Here is a 17,689-nt window from a genome sequence, read left to right on the forward strand (position 1 = left end):
AGAATAAATCTCACCTATCAACTTCTAGCTGTCACTCATGACATGAACTGCATACTGTATACCAGTGGTTTTCAATACTATTAAATAAAAGTTGTCATTATCATTAGAATAAATCTCACCTACCAACTTCTAGCTGTCACTCATGACATGAACTGCATACTGTATACCAGTGGTTTTCAATACTATTAAATAAAAGTTGTCATTATCATTAGAATAAATCTCACCTACCAACTTCTAGCTGTCACTCATGACATGAACTGCATACTGTATACCAGTGGTTTTCAATACTATTAAATAAAAGTTGTCATTATCATTAGAATAAATCTCACCTACCAACCTCTAGCTGTCAGCTGATCATTTGCTTAATTTACTGTGGGTTATTTTTGTAATGCAAAAATGCTGCATTTCAGATCTTAAATATTTCTACTGTTTTAAATTTGAGCCACTGTTTATTTGATATTATTCTTTGTTACATATATGCATTCTCAACATTTTATGTAAATTTTAAACAAGTTAATGTTTGAGAAAGAAAAAAGGATTACATTCAACACAAATATAAAAACCTCCCCACTAAACAGTATGAAAATGTTTGATGGACTACTGACCAACTAGGTCCTGTCATGATCACATAATCACACCTGGGTAGATTGCTAAACTCCAATACAGGATGGATCAATGACTGTTCAACACTGAGATTTTACAATCATATGACAAATGCATATACAAATTCAAATTGTAATATCTTTTATCTAATGTTGGTTTATCTTTGCTATTAACTAAAACTGTTTCTCTAACAAAACTATCAAATAATTAAAGCAAAGTTAATTATTTTTTGAATATTCTATTTTACTGGGTGGGTGGCTTCATGATAGAACTGGCCTATGATAAAAAGTTGCATTAAGCTGGATTTATAAAAGCATATATGCACAATCAAGATGTTTCTCTTAAGAAGCAAATCCAGTTAATTGTGAATTTGTGTCCCTCTAACTTACCATGCTGAATGTAAAAACAACTGAAATGATTATTATTAGAGAAGCTGAGTCATGTGGCAGACATGGAAAGTGTGTGTGTGTGTGTGTGTGTGTGCAATAACACTTCAAAACAAACAGAAGTCATATGGTGTCAATCAAAAGTAAAACTGGAAAAATGAAGCTATCATGACTGGTGATAGCTTGGTTAAGGTTTCATTTTCTCTGGATTCAGTGATGAGAAATTGTGGCCTATTTCCTGACTCAGTAGAGCTTCCTCAATGGTTGAATTATTACTGGTTGTTTTGAAACCAGGTCTCATACTACTGGCTTCAAGTTTTGCTGTGTTTTCCCATAACAGAATACTACTTCATCAACAGAGCACCTCACCCACCTTGAAGCCAAACAAGAGGACATAGATTTATGCTTATTTATTGCATTTCTTATGTCAGGACTACACACAATGATATATATATATATATATATATATATATATATATATATATACTCAAGAAAAGAAACTATACTCAATTGACCCATGTACCACTCTCAGTGGTTGTGTCCTTTGTAATATCCTAAAAGCAGAAGTATTTTTCTTCACTCACTCTGGTGACCTTGAAAAAGAATAGAGATACTGTCTTAAAAATGAGCCCGAAGCACTTGTCATGGTTAGTCACTTGATCAGACATAGTCCCAAAGGGCACCTGTCTAGCTGAAATTGAGGCCAATGTAGTGTACTGCATCTGAGTGGCAAACATCAGCCTCACCTTTACTCATCTACCAGGAACCTCTTGTCCAACAACAAAGGACACAATCCATGGCAAATGGATTACCTCTACTTCTGTCACCTCTTTTGATATGAAGAAGGATTCATCTGGCCTATTCTACATCCCAGAACCCACAGGAAGGAGATGAAAAGTTTCACGACTCTGTCTTAAAGGACATTAGAGCAATAAAGCAGCAAGGAGGAGGAAAAAGTTAGTAACAGTAAACTTGATGTTGACCCTGAAGATACAATCTGACTCTCGCTCACAATTGTTTCTTCACTAATTTGGAAGTCTAGAGAATCTGTAAGAAAAGGAGTTAGTATTTTTGAGAAACAGTAAGTTTGTTTTGTTAGGCAAACAAATGTTCTTGAACTTTTAACTTCAGAACATTTATGTGTGCACTTCCTGTCTACACTGAATTAACCGCTAGCCAACCTTTCAACCAATTAATTCAACAATGTACAGAAAATGGTTACACAGTCATACGTGGTTTCTTATTTTTTTGTCTCCTAGTTAATTAACAATTTCATAAAATCATACTTGCCAAAACAGTATGTCACATGAAAAACAGAATTTTTAATCATAAATTTCCTGACATGGTCATGCTTCAAGAATACAATTTTCAATAATCTTAGAAAAAAACAAAAAGACATTTTTTTGAAGACCACTAAACATGTTTGAAGCATATAGTAAGTATAAATAGTAAACATCTTCCTTAGAGCCCATGTAAAACAATCATTGGGGCAGTTTATACAGCTTATTATCATTCAGCCAATCAAAAGGTATGGTGGTCTTTCGAGATAAGCAACCACCATTTCACGGATTGCTTAACTGTCTGGGAATAGTTAGGATGATGCCATGTCAAGCCCTTTTGAACACTGTTGTGGGAGAGCCCATTAGGCTAATTTGCATAAGTTAAGAACACTAAATTGAACAACCCTAATTATTTTTTGAGTTAGGTACAGCCAGAGAGGTGTGTGTTGAAGAAAAAAAGTTATTACACATCACTGCCTTGAATCAGAATGTTATTACACATCACTGCCTTGAATTAGAATGTTATTGCACATCACTGCCTTGAATCAGAATGTTATTATACATCACTGCCTTGAATCAGAATGTTATTATACATCACTGCCTTGAATCAGAATGTTATTACGCATCACTGCCTTGAATCAGGATGTTATTACGCATCATTGCCTTGAATCAGAATGTTATTACACATCACTGCCTTGAATCAGAATGTTATTACACATCACTGCCTTGAATCAGAATGTTATTACACATCACTGCCTTGAATCAGAATGTTATTACGCATCATTGCCTTGAATCAGAATGTTATTACACATCACTGCCTTGAATCAGAATGTTATTACACATCACTGCCTTGAATCAGAAAGTTATTACACATCACTGCCTTGAATCAGAATGTTATTACACATAACTGCCTTGAATCAGGATGTTATTACGCATCACTGCCTTGAATCAGAATGTTATTACACATCACTGCCTTGAATCAGAATGTTATTACACATCACTGCCTTGAATCAGAATGTTATTACACATCACTGCCTTGAATCAGAATGTTATTACACATCACTGCCTTGAATCAGAATATTTAAGCCATCATTAATATAGATTACTGACAAGTCTGTTAACAAGAGTAACGTTTCTTTGAAGCAAGATTTTACTCCATATATAAAATGCAAAACATTATTCCTGTAGTCAAAATAGTGTACAAGTGTGGTTAATTTTTAAAGGAAAATGCAGAAATGTTGTGATCAAGCAAATGACACATGCATATCCTTAATAAAAGCCAGCAAATGCAGACAAAACACTATAGTGAAGAAGCTTTGACTTCAATTACAAGCCACAAATTGCCATTTTGACATATGTATAGTTACATGATGCATGGTATGCAGCAATATAAATGCAACCCAGATTCAGTCTGAATCACATTTAGTGCTAATCTAAGTTACATCTAAGAAACATTAGTACAGTTTAATAACCCTGGCTAACAAAATTAACAACAGGAGACAGAACTATTGCAACTTTGTGCTGGACGAAATATCAAGCATTACCTTTGTATTTATGTGAAATTAGCAGTACATCATTGCAATCAGTCTATAGATACTGCAGGGATCGTCCTTGGCTTCGCCAATGTCGCAAATTGCGATTTTCTTTCCTTATTGGCGACAAAAATATCCCATCTGGCAATTTGTTTGGCGACATACTTTTTGGTTATTTAACTTGTACATACAATCATGGATTTGGACTGGATAAATTAAAAGGCAGAACGAAAGGAAGCCACAAACTTGACTAAGCAATGCATTGGAATCAATCTGTTACACAAACGATCCTTTGTTCTTATTGACAACCCCATCTTTACAGTGCATTGTTACATCATAATCTGCTTATGCTGACATCTGGGCTGAGGACTGTATGCTGCGATACAGTCAATCATGCTACCGCACTATACCTACAACTGACCGACTTCTGAAGACGCGAATAGAACAGATACAATTAATTGTATGGCTAATCCTTCTGTTTTTTTTTATACATATACCAATACAATAGTTTTGCTGAACCTTCATAGAAAACTGATAACCTTTGAAGTACCGACTACTGTGTATAAATACAAAGCAAATGGAAAAAATCTCAATCACAATTACATCTGTCGCCAGTGCAGCATTTTACTCATTGATCTTTTCCTTTTGCCATCAGTCCCGTGTCACAGCTGCAGAGACTTAAACTCCACAACAAGAAATAGCAAAAAAAAAAAAAAGTTTTGCATAATTAATAATAATTATTTATTTCTCAAAATACAGGAGTGAAAGAATCCCTAAATTGGGTGTGAATTTATGCTTATATATACGGTCCAGTATTGCCAGGTGTTGACTCGTGTACGTTTCATTCGTGGGAATGGAGATCCTATTTTTCTTGTCGAGAAAATTTATACAGCATTCAGTGATCATTCTTGGGAGTTAGGAAGCAATTCGCTACAAGCTTTGTGAAGCTAGCCATGGGGGGGTGTGCTGCTGAGAGACTACTAGTGTCACCTGTCAGCACTGTAGACTGTGAACGTGGATTCCGTATGATGAACCTCATAAAAACAGACATCAGAAATAAGCTCTGCATCTCATCTCTCGAGAATTTAATCAGAATCAGCATGTACAGATGTGAAAAATTAGACTTTGAAACTGCATTCAACAAGTGGGCAGCCCTAAAATCGCGACGGATCTTCATGTAACACTTTGTAACATTTTGTTAATGCTTGTTGTAATTAAAGTATTAACTAACCCATCTTTTGTAATTTTCATTGCCTGTTACATTAATAGACTAAATTAACACTTGGAAAAATGTACACTACATGCTTTGGCGACACTTTTTGAAAATTGGCAACAAAATATTGAGGTTGGCGATTTTTTTTGCGACAGCTTTTTAAACGCCAGGACCATCCCTGATACTCTATGATTTTTGATCAATTACAACCATATCTGCGGGGGTAAAGAGAGGGGGAAAACGGCAACCTGATTTTCTAGTTTTGGTTAACTCACAGAGTTGCTTCATGGCTCCTGAAAACAGCATTGTAAAATGACCCAAGTGTATGATGATGATGATGATGATGATGATGACGATGATGATGATGATTATTATTTTTATGCTGACACTTGTACTAATTTCCAGTATACACTGACCATGATATAATTGTAAGACTGACCACTGACCATGATAACATTGTAAGACTTAGTGCTGTAATTATTATTATTATTGAATTTGTTCCCACTGTTGTTGTTATTGCTGTTGATTTACCTTGACCCTGGTAAAGTCCTGAGACTGCAGGTGTTGCACAAGTTCCGGAACTGACATTAGTGGTGTTGCAGTTGCCATCACAGGTTCTGGACCTGAGAAGGGGATGACACATTTTTAATTAGGGGTTTAATTAAAAGGAATGGAGTTTTTGTGCATCTAAATAAATAAAATAAACTTTGGCACATACTTCCCTGCAATACCTAAACTTTGTGGGGTTTTTTAACACTTATATTAGATGTCCCTAATTTCCTGAAATTTTTTGAAAATTGATGTTAGAGGAAAGTATTGAATATATCAATGTATATATCAAACAGTTTGTCTTATTTATCAAATTAACAGTTTCTTATACAACATATATATGCTTGCTAACAACATTTCTTAAAATGAATTTGGTCATAAAAGGAAGGATAGTCAAGAGTTTAATGTGTTTGATTTGCAATTTGTTAATTTCTTTTTATTCCTTGAATGCAATTTTGGTGTGTTCTGGAGTGTGCAACTAGCCTTCAATGTTTATTCTTCAGTTTATTTATTTCCTCTGGTTCATACCACTTATCTACATGACTACTTGGAATACTTGCTGATTATTCCAGCATGCTTTCTGTGGTTGTGAGACTTCACAGCAGATAACAACCAACTGTCATCTTTGAGCAAAGTAAGGACAATGTGTAGTTTTCACCCATCATGCACCATGCAAGATGTGAAGCTATCGATCAGTCACTACACTTCAGAGAACTTCTAAGCTTAATTCACACTGGCCATATAAAAATGAAGTCATTGTTGTAAAAATGATGTCTGACCTATTATATTGGCTAGCCATTCAGGCCGAGTATGAGTGAACCTGTACCACTTAGAGACCTGTCTCTTTCACGAAACAGTCTGAACTATAATTAAACATTAATCTAATAATGCAACTTGTGAATGCCGCCTTTTTATTATCCAAAATTATTTCTGAGCAACTTTCTTAGTTGAGTAGAATCTTATGATGCAGCGACCTAGAAAAATGGAAAAGTTTTTTTTTTAAAGATTCAAGTTTGGTTTTAAACTAATTTAGTATCTCACTTTCAAGCTCCCCATTATACTGCTTCCCCTATCATAATGTAGGTATGGTCAAGCATAGTAAATTTCTGTCTTATCACTGCTACTGAAAAGATTTCAATTGATCTTTTGTTCTTGACAAACTGAAAACCAATATAAAGCATTTGACATTGCTATAACCCTATGGTCTTAAGCTAAATAGCAAAAAAGAGCAAAAAACAACAAGTTTAATAAAAATTCAACAAATAATTTATTTCCCTAGAACACAATGTGAAAATTTAAAAGGAACTTACAGTCTTGTGAATTAAATCCAAAAGTTCTATCACTAGTCTAAATATAAAAAGAGTTCTGAATGAATTCTAGTACAGAATGTGCTATTTCAGAAGTCTTGAATAGTCTGATGTGCTAACAAACCTAATGTATCACAATGATATAATCTAGGATGTCATTCAAATTCATAATAATCTTAAAATAGTGATTTAGTCCAAAAAGGATCCAACAGTACTATGTAATTAAAATGAATAATTGCAATAAATTAATCATCTGATCACAACTAAAAGACTGATTCCACTACATATATTAAGATGGAAATAAACAATTATGCTGTAAACAACATTGATATAAAAGATAAGATGCAACAAGAGTACCAAGATGAGGGTCAAAAGTTCATTTCTAGAACATTCAAAGTTATAAAGAAGGTCAGGTCTTTTACTTAAATTTTAATAAAGAACATGACAAACATCAGGTAGACCTGGACTTTCCACGGGGGAAAACCAAAGTCCTAAACTCTGATCCAAGTAAACATGCTTACCTACAAGTAATATTTATCTTAAAATATAATCTACAATCAAAGACAAAAATTATCTGCATAATATTTTGTTTACAAAATGACCCTTACAATCTATAATCATGAGCAAAAGCCAAAGATACTATATATATATATATATATATATATATATATATATATATATATATATATATATATACACACACACACAACAACATCATTAAATACCCAAGTTTGTTTATATCCTCTATTAAATATATGACATAGTCAATATCCCTTTTGATAATGTGGACTCTGTTATGATGTGTGTTGCTCTTTTTGGCTCCCATGAACAGCAAATTCCTGTACAATTGATGTACAAAGACTTAGCCCTTGTAACATTTCTGTTCCAGACATACAGATCATTTCTGTCTTTTTATGAGTGCTTTAATACAAAATGTGAAAAATGTGAAAAAATCACGAACATCATTCATTAGAATTAGTGTATACACCTTTGCACAGATTTGTTCTGGCACTGTTCTTACAGATAGTTGATTGGGAAATTCAAGCTCTTTTGAAAGACTATTCAAGAACAACAATTAATTTTCAACCATAATGACTAACTACATCTAAACATTGAAAGAATACTGACTGCAGTGAGAGGAGTTCACATAATTTCAGATTTAAGTATTTCATTGTAAGACAAGAACTCTAGAATACTTTTTCTTCAACTTGGCCTAGGTGAAGACACTGTATCTTAAGGGGGCTTGTGGGGCATAGGCTCATAGGTGCATGTGTGTGTGTGTGATTTGGATTTTTAAGATAGCTTTTAACAATTTTTCAGTTATATCACTACGATGTCTGCAGTGTGGCAGTTGACAGTGATGTCTAGCACTAGGGCAACATGCCGCAGACATGTAGCATCATGTCCCAACCAGTCACATTATCCTGACACCAGGTTGACCGGTCCTAACACTAACCTCTTAATACTGAGTGCCAAGCGAGGCAGCTGTTGGTACCATTTTTGTAAGTCATTGGTATGACTTGGCTGGGGATCAAACCTATGACCTCCCACATCTGAGGCGGATGCTCAAACCACTAGGCCACTAGAGCGGTACGCTTATGGGTGCAGTCTCTCAACTGAATCATTATTTGCTTGAGTTCCTAGCTGTTTCATGATCTTTCATGTTTAAATATAAATATCCTAAATTTATACCCACTGATGATATTCTTTTTATGCTTTTCGCTCTTGTCATGAGACTTAATCCCAATTTTGCACACTAAACCTGCAAAGCATTTTCATGCACTGTTCAAGTACAATTTGGAGACAATCTCAAAATCAAACACTTTTCAAGGTAACCACCAAAATTCAAGCATTTATCATGACTGTGCAAACCCTCTACATTATATATTCCACTTCACTGGGATAAAAAAATGGAAAAACTTTAAAGAATTACAATTCTTATACCTGCTGTTTGCAGTGCCAATTGAATAAATATGAATAATGATTGTGGGGTTTCAACATCTTATATGAATCAATAAAACAGTAATGATAATAAACTTTCAAATGACACAATCTAAAAAAAAAAGACTATTCTAACATTACTATGATTTATGCAGCAAGGATCTGAAACAGTCACGGTGGTATTCATATAAATTAGCCAATCAAAAGCACCCCTGTCCAACTTCCAACTGTTAATTGATTGCATTTGATTTTGTGAAAGTTTTTAAAAATCTATCAAATAAACAGGAAAGGTGAATGAAATGAGATTTTGATAGTTTGGAAGATTCTTGAATACAAGTTAGTGAACAGGAAGTTGCATGTGACCCCTAATGTGCCTGTTCAAATTTTCATAGTATTGATCAAAAAAAAAGCATTACAGTTTTAATTTGGGTCAGATCAAATGAAACATTTTTAAATTTTAATTTTTTTATGAATATATGATAGAATCAAGAGCTAATGCAATCTTTAGCTATGTTTACTTATATTACTTTTATTTATGCCTATCTATTGTTACTGAGTGACTCACTTTAACAGCTTGTTTCAATGCATATGTAAGTGGTTACATAAAAAAGTACCATTCTGGTGGCCTAGCGGTTTGAGCATCTGCCTCAGACACGGGAGGTCATGGGTTTGATCCCTGGCTGAGTCATACCAAGGACTTACAAAAAATGGTACAAACAGCTGCCACGTTTGGCATTCAGCATTAAGAGATTAGTGTTAGGACTGGTTGGCCTGGTGTCAGGATAATGTGACTGGGTGGGACATCATGCTACATGTCTGAGACATGATGCCTCAGTGCTAGACATCACTGTAAACTGCCACACTGCAGACATCATAGCGATATGACTGAAAAATTGCTAAAGCTATGTTAAAAATCTAAATCACACACACATAAAAAAGTCATACTTGTAAGTAACACATATAGTGAGTGCACAGTCTGATGCACAAGAAGATTAGTTGAGAGATATATGTAAAGAGGTCAGTACCTTTCACCTTGTTTTTATCTGCATACCCTGCAAAACACAAACAGGCATATACATATACATGTGCTGAACAGTGAGTTAACAAGGGCACAGAACAGGAAATTTACAGTGTAATATTTGGTTAAAAAGTATTGAATTTAACAGGAATGTTTATTTATTAACTTGATAAACATAGAGAGTGATAAATTCACAGAAGGCACCTTGTAATGAAAACATGAGACCAAAGTGAGTCTCATATTACTCATCTGACTTTATTTCATATCCATATGCAAAAGCAGAAGGCTAAGAAATCTGCATCAGTATAATCCTTTGACAAATTCTGTTAAGCAGTTTTGAGTGGACCTTGCTTTTATTTTTAACATTTTGCAGTAACAGTGACTTTTTTTGACTGCCAATCAGCATTATTTGTATAAAATTCCAAGGCTTTTATTCCAAGATGCCCTCTGTCAAATTTTACATGAATTCTGGAGAGGAACTTTGTTAAATAAAAGAAACTGCTTAAAGGCTTATGAATAAAGTGGTCCTATCTGATAGCAAATGAACAAACTTGAAAAGATCTTAATTTTAACTTATACCTGTAAAATTAGGTTCCATTGATCAAGTTCTTCAAACAGCATATAAAGACAACAAGAAATGAATGATGCACACTGAATACAGGGCCATTTTGGCTAAACAAGGTAAACATTTGGGTGAGTGTGTGAATTCAAACTTTAAATTAAAGGGCCATAACTATGCAAGGGAAAATAATCCAAATATACACATTTAGATAAGTCTGAACAAGACTTATAAATTGGCATGGTAACCATCAAGCCTTGCTGGTTATAACGAAACTATATTAAGCTAAATTTAGAAAGAAATGTTTTCATACAGTGATCTGAATCCACAAGAAAATTAAAAATGGTCACAAACTTTGGCTGACTGATGTCCATATGGTAAGCTAGAGATCCTGCTAATAAAGTTACTGTAGTAAAGAAAACCTCTTCCTAGTTGTTAGTTTTGTATGGATAAACTTTAAGCTGGTTTATATAGTCCTCTTCTGAATCAGGTGTTACAAGAAATCAAACTAGATGTCACAAAATTAAAATATATATATATGTGTGTAACAGAAAGTATAATGATATACAGTGCGACCCCACTATAATGCGAATTCAGATATAATGCGATCGTGGCATGGCTCCCAAAATTGTATATATTCATTCACACATGAAAAAGTATTTTTTGTTCAAAGTACGTGAAATAGTGTATAAAAAATGTATTACCATTTTGGGGAAGAGATCGTGTATGAATTTGAATATAATACGATCATGGCATGGGTCCTGAAATTTCAAATACTTGTACCAGGAAAAATATTCTTTTTAAAGTACGAGAAATAGTGTGTAAAATGTTTATTATCATTTTGGGGAAGAGTTTGCATATGAATTCGAATATAATATGATCATGGCGTGGCTTCTGAAATTTAACAATTTCACAAGTGTTATGCCAAAATAAACATTATTGGAAATGTTACTTATTACTGATCCATGAGTAAAGCCAGTAAACCGTCTTTGGGATTGTCTTCAATTAATTCTGTATACAATCATTGCTCAAACAATAGCCGACATGTGTTTCTTCTTTAACTGTATACACAACCAAGCAACAGACAATGTGGTGGTTGATAGAAGATTCTCACAATTTAATAAACATCAAAAAATAAAAACCGCCAACATATTTGCTGGGCTTTGCAGTGTTATTAGACACAATCAGTTGACCAGTAAATAATGTCCGCTTTATTAGCTGGTCAACTGATAGGGTGTGAAATTGAGCATGCGTTCACCTGAATTTTTTTAAAATAAAAGTTACTTGTGACCATTGCATGAATACTGCACTTATGTCTCGGGTTTTATATGTGTATGGTGTTTGCTTATTAACTCATTATTAATTTCCTAATTTTTATAAAAATATTTTACCATTCTGAAAAAGCAAGTTCACAAATGGCAAGTCTTTCTCTGCACTTTGCAGAATGATTAGTAGTTTTTACTTGTTTCTTTTGATATTCACAAAATCTGAAGTAAAAGTTATATGCATGCTGAAAACATGTGTTGATAGTTAATTATTCTTGCTGTAGTCATTCAAATGAATAGGCATACAAGTGTTAATTATTGGAAATTTACAATGGATAAATGTACATGGAAATGCAATTGAGAAAATTTTAGCAGTATGAAATTGGTACAGACACCATTCATAGACTATGGAACGTAATGAACCATATATGTGCTTCATCTTTCTCAACCTAATTTTGCTGTCAATTTTCCCACTGAATTCAGACACATAATGATCTGTGACAAAATTATTGAATAGTTTAAATATATATGCAATTTTTGCAATGGAATTACATGTATTATAGATTAACTGCAAGCCCAGATAGTACGATATCAGATGGCAAGTAAATGGTGTTAATACTCTGTTCATGCTATATATTAAACGTTGAATTCAGACACAATGATCTGAGACAAAATTATTGAATATTTAAAATCTGTGTGCAATTTTTCAATGGAATTACATGCATTATGGATGAACTTCATGCCACGATGGCATGATAGTAAACGGTGTTGATACCCTATTATTGATATACATTAAAAACGAATACACGTATATGTGCCAACGATTTGTTCTCTGAAAAAAGGAAATTACTGTCAAAACCTCGCATTAACACGACCCTGCTATTGATGCAATCCAATTTTTAGGACCCCAATAACTGCATTATAGCAGGGTTCCACTGTACTTCAAAATAGTAAAACTGGTAATATGTGATGTGAAACATTCAAAATCACTCATTTCAATCAAAAACTGGTGATTATGATATTTTACAAGTTAGCATTGACAGAATGATTATTTGAGACTGCACATTTTCAATATTTCAGGGAACTAAATGCTAATTTTGTGTACAAATTTTACCTAAAAGGGGAAAACAGCGGCCTATGCTCAGAATAGATGTTTTTCAATGCATAAAGGGACTAACTGATAAATGATAATGTTTAAAATATAAAACTCCATGACAGTGTGCATAAATAAATACAATATGAAGCAACAGCCCATTTTACATGGGAATAAATTTCTGATCATTTATTCTCCAGTTATACAGATACTTAAATCCAAAAATGTACTTTAATATTTGAACATTTGTAAATACAAAATTTAACAACTTATAGCAATAGAGGCGATATTCATCTTTCTGTGTAACTTTGGGTCTTATATTTCATGAAGTAACAAGTAAATTAATTCACTTGTTATCCCCTACCAACACTGAAGAGGTGATACAAATAAATTATGTTAGACTGTGAATCTGACCTTGATAATACTGGGTCCTTTACTTTCATTTGGTTTCAAAGTTACCGAGCAGAAACACAGCTGATACAGAAGGATGGATGGACAGCCATACATATGGATGGATCCAGAATGGAAACATGAATAACGTCTCCCACTTTTCAGGAAATGGGCAGGGAAGAATAAAAAAGTGAAAAGTAGGTCTCAACAAATCATTTCTGGCATACTATTTTATTTTCTGAACCCATTATCCTTTGGTATATGACAGGATTTCTTTTGAATTCAAAGAACTGTGACCAATGCAATCATTCCACAAGTTCTGCCAGGAATTAATAAAGTGCTGATCAAGATGCATCATACTGATTTATTAAATCAAGCCTAAATGTTGCAATGAACAAAAAATAATGGATTCATTTATCTAACACACAATTCAACTTTCATGCATTTCAGAATTAAATATTTGGAAATGGATGAAGGCTGATGATTCTTAAGGCTTCATTTGTGAATTTAGTTATGGGAATCAAGACTTTCCTCGAGTATTTATTGGTGACCAGGAAAATGACAACTGAAGAATAACTTTGTCCTATGTCACTAAAATAAATCAAGCTGAAACAGCACATTAAAATCTTATAAGTCAGGAGTATGTGAATTTTTGTATCCATGGTAGTAGTGTTGGTTGGCACTGCAGGCCTCAGGAAAAAATGTCCTCATACCTCAGACAAGTGAGCTACAAGAGTTACTCATCACTGTCCTCATACTCAAAACATTATACTTCTCCACTACGCTGTTTATGCTTTTATTAAGGAAGCAAAGTGCAAGATACTAAAATTGGTCAAAATTATAAAAAATATTATGTTCTAATCACTGCACTTCAAGGTTTGTTACTCAAGAAATCGTAGTACACACATAGCCCTTGATTCTTAGTGGTGTTTTCATTTACAGTGAGCCTTTCAGTAATCTAGGTCACTGGTTCCCAGCCTTTTCAAGCATGAGGACCCCTTCTTAACTTGAAAGAGTTCTGCCCCTCCCCCAAGCTAATAAATGTATTTTAAGCTCCATTGGCATAACTCTGCTGCCCCAATGGGTACGTGGCCCACTAGTTGGGAAGCAGTGATCTAGGTGCCACAGCTTTCCTTTTTAATGAACAATCACACATCTTTATAAGTTAGATATTGGAGAAGGTAACATATGTTAGTTTTGGTTTTGTGGGTTTAACACAAAGGAAGCTAAGTTTTCTCACATACCCACACTGTTTGAGCTATGACTTGCACCCATGTGGACAGAGGTAAGATGTCAGTGATCTGTAAAGGTGAACACCTTAGACCACTCAGTCACACAGAGTACCCAACAGGCAAAGAATGACAACATTTTTATGATTATCATATGGTCAGACATTCTTATGTTTACCCCAGATCACCAGTAGTTTTAAGACTGTAGATTCATTACTACAATGGCATGTCCAAAGAAAGATGCCAGTAGATATTTATACATGAATGTAACTATTTTTCTCAAGAAAAATGTCAGTAACTTGTAACTTGCATCTGAAAGAAAAATTCCAACTACCTCAATTTCCATCAAACTTCATACTAAATGAAATACTTTGGTCAAACCTCCATTCTAGAGAGTTACATACATGTGCCATAAAAAGATTGCTGATTGGCCAAAACAACTGGAAAATTTCTAAGTCATTATCCCAGCTGGATTTTGCCAATCAGCTGTTGTCTTGATGTTATCTGCTTTATAAATAGATTAAAACATTATGTATTATGTGACAGTTGGTGGAAATAGGCTAAAACACTTAAAATAATCATTTTGAATGTAATAATTTTGTACTGGCTTTTTCCCTTTGGCATGACAATCTGTCAATCAAGTTTCACTCTTGAAAATGTCAGCAACTGGAGCAACTATAACACAGCCTGACCAGCTGAAAATTCACAAACATTTTAACCTTTCTGTCTCATAACTTTCGAGAAGTCTGACTCATAAAAATGTTTGATAGCTCATTGAAAGAGAAACTTTCACCTCATCAAAATGATGCCTGAATTACCGAAAAGTGTAACTGTAAACGTGAACACCAAGCAAGGACAAGGTGACAAACTGCAACATAATATGTTCATAACATTTACCCATTTTATTATCAAGCTTATATGGGCCAGTCCATTTTTACCTGGTCTGGATGATGACAACTGTTTTTTTTCTGAGCCCTGCCTAAGTCAAGTCTGGGTTAGCCCTATGTTAAGTTTGGGTTAGCCCTATGTCAGTCTGAGTTAGATCAATGTCAAGTATGGATAAGCACCATGTCAGTTTGGGTTAGCCCTACACCAAGTCTGGGTAAGCCCTATGTTAAGTTTGGGTTAGCCCAATGTCAGTCTGGGTAAGCCCTCTGTCAGCCTGAGTTAGTCCAATGTCATGTATGTGTGAGCCCCATAACAGTCTGGGTTATCCCTACACCAAGTCTGGGTAAGCCCCATGTCAGCCTGGATAAGCCATATGCTAGTCTGGGTTAGCCTTACACCAAGTTGGGGTTAGCCCAAGGTTAGCTCTTATGGGTTGGTATTATCAGTAAGCCTCCTTGCTTCTGGACCCTCATTTGTTTACTTCTGTACTGTCAAATTTCACAATCAAGGCAACTACAATTTTCTACATAAGGGAATACAGTTTCAGGAGAAATGAAGTCTTTGTTTTTTCTTTTAATAAAAAATCCACAGACAACTCAGTGACTATTATAACCTTGTTAATTCCTAGTCCAAAGAGAAGTTGCCTAAGGACTGAGTGTGACATATTTGACCTCTACATTACCAGCTTGTATAGTGGTGACATTCTCCCACTGCACCTGAGCTGACATCAGCCCCCTGTCCTCAGGTATCATACCATGTGATTGCCCTGTGCTTGTGGTGGGTTTTATAACTGCTACTGGCTTAAAAGATTGCAATCCTGTTCGAACATCTTTACTGCCCTCTTGTGTCAACTGTTGTAAGCTAAAAACAATCAGACAACAAACAAATAATGGAATGTTTGTAAAACACATATCCCCATCATAAACTCCCTGCATATTCCACCACCCCAATAAATATATATATATATATATATATATATATATATATATATATATATATATATATATACACACAGTCAAACCCACTTATCTCGACCTCGGTTATCTCGACAACCCGCTTATGTCGAGCGTTTTGGTCCGGTCCCGAAAAAATTCTTCTTTGTTATGCTATTTTTTACCTGCTTATCTCGACCTCTGTTAAGTCGATAACCCGGTTATGTCGGGCATAAGTTTCAGTCCGAAGTAACATGTGGACCCGCTTAATTCGACGAAATGCAACTTTTTAACGTCAATCTCACAGAAATTGTACAAGAAATAGTCAGCAAAAGCGATCGATTTTCAGGCACAATTTTGGTCCGTTACGGCAGTAGTCACATGTTTATTTCATATTCTTTCTATTTTTGGTTCGTAAGAGTAGCTTAATCGATTAGTTTATTAAGAATATATCATGTTCACTACATAAAATATTCAAGGATTCACAAAGACAAGAGTGTGTACAAATTACAATGTAACTTTATTTTACGAAAACACAAAAATATATGGTAAAATTACCTACACGTACATGTACAATAAACGCATACTATATATGAATAAAAAAATGAATACTTTTTTCATTTTGAATCTATACATCTATAAAACACACAAGTACATAAACATATCATAATGTGCACTACATTATTTTTGTAGAAAATATGAAGTAATATCAGTCTGCTTTTGTTTACTCCGGTGCTGATTTGTAACGAACGATTCAAAAGCACTTACGTTTTCATACATATGCTCGGCACCGTCGACACTTGCCACAAACAATTTCATTTTTTTAATGCATTCAGCCATTTCACTGTAGCTTGGGATAGTGATAGGCTGATCATCATCATCATCATCATCATCTTGCTTGCATGACTGTATCTGCTTCGTTGTCACCGATTGGATTATTTCCTCATCAGTAAGTTCACCATAGGCATTGGCATCATCATCCACGTGAACATAATTAGAAAATTCATCCCGAGCAATGCCTATGGAGTCCGCAATCTCATCAGCCATCGCTTCAAGACCTATTTCTGATTGAGGCTCTTTAATTTCTTGTGCAATTAAACACTGCTGGTGAAATTCTTCATCAGAAATTTCCAGAAAAATACAATGGAACCAGCAGTTTTGAATGGTTTTCGGCGATACACTGTTCCAAGCTGCACGGGCATACATGATGGCGTCTAGCAGAGTTGGTTTATAGGATCGCTTTTCCTCAACTGCAAGCAAATAATTGCAAACTAAAGCTTTCCAATAATGGATTTTAAAAGCCTGAATTATTCCTTGGTCGAGTGGCTGAAGCTTACTGGTAGCATTGGGAGGAAGAAAATACACTGTGATTGCTTGTAACCCTTCTACACGTGGGTGAGCACGGCAGTTGTCTATTATCAATGCGATCTTTCGTTTTTCAAACTGTAAGTGGCGATCTAACTTGCGTAACCAGCTGGTAAAGATATCACCTGTCATCCAGCTA

At 34.6% G+C, this 17,689-nt stretch overlaps 1 protein-coding gene across 2 annotated transcripts in view; it reads right to left on the reverse strand.

Annotated features, from left to right (window-relative positions):
* LOC149795215 (uncharacterized) overlaps window positions 1–17,689 on the reverse strand; it is a 68,893-nt gene that overhangs the window by 37,002 nt on the left and 14,202 nt on the right. For both annotated transcript variants that reach the window (XM_089964958.1, XM_089964957.1), the window contains exons 5-7: window positions 15,936–16,114; window positions 9,837–9,863; window positions 5,546–5,637 (exon numbers count right to left, since the gene is read on the reverse strand). In XM_089964958.1, coding sequence (XP_089821084.1) covers window positions 5,546–5,637; window positions 9,837–9,863; window positions 15,936–16,114 — 298 coding nt within the window. The remainder of the gene's footprint in view (window positions 1–5,545; window positions 5,638–9,836; window positions 9,864–15,935; window positions 16,115–17,689) is intronic.

This window comes from Sinohyriopsis cumingii, chromosome 7 (genome assembly GCF_028554795.1).
Source record: "Sinohyriopsis cumingii isolate HCF-2022 chromosome 7, ASM2855479v2, whole genome shotgun sequence".
NCBI lineage: Eukaryota > Metazoa > Mollusca > Bivalvia > Unionida > Unionidae > Sinohyriopsis > Sinohyriopsis cumingii.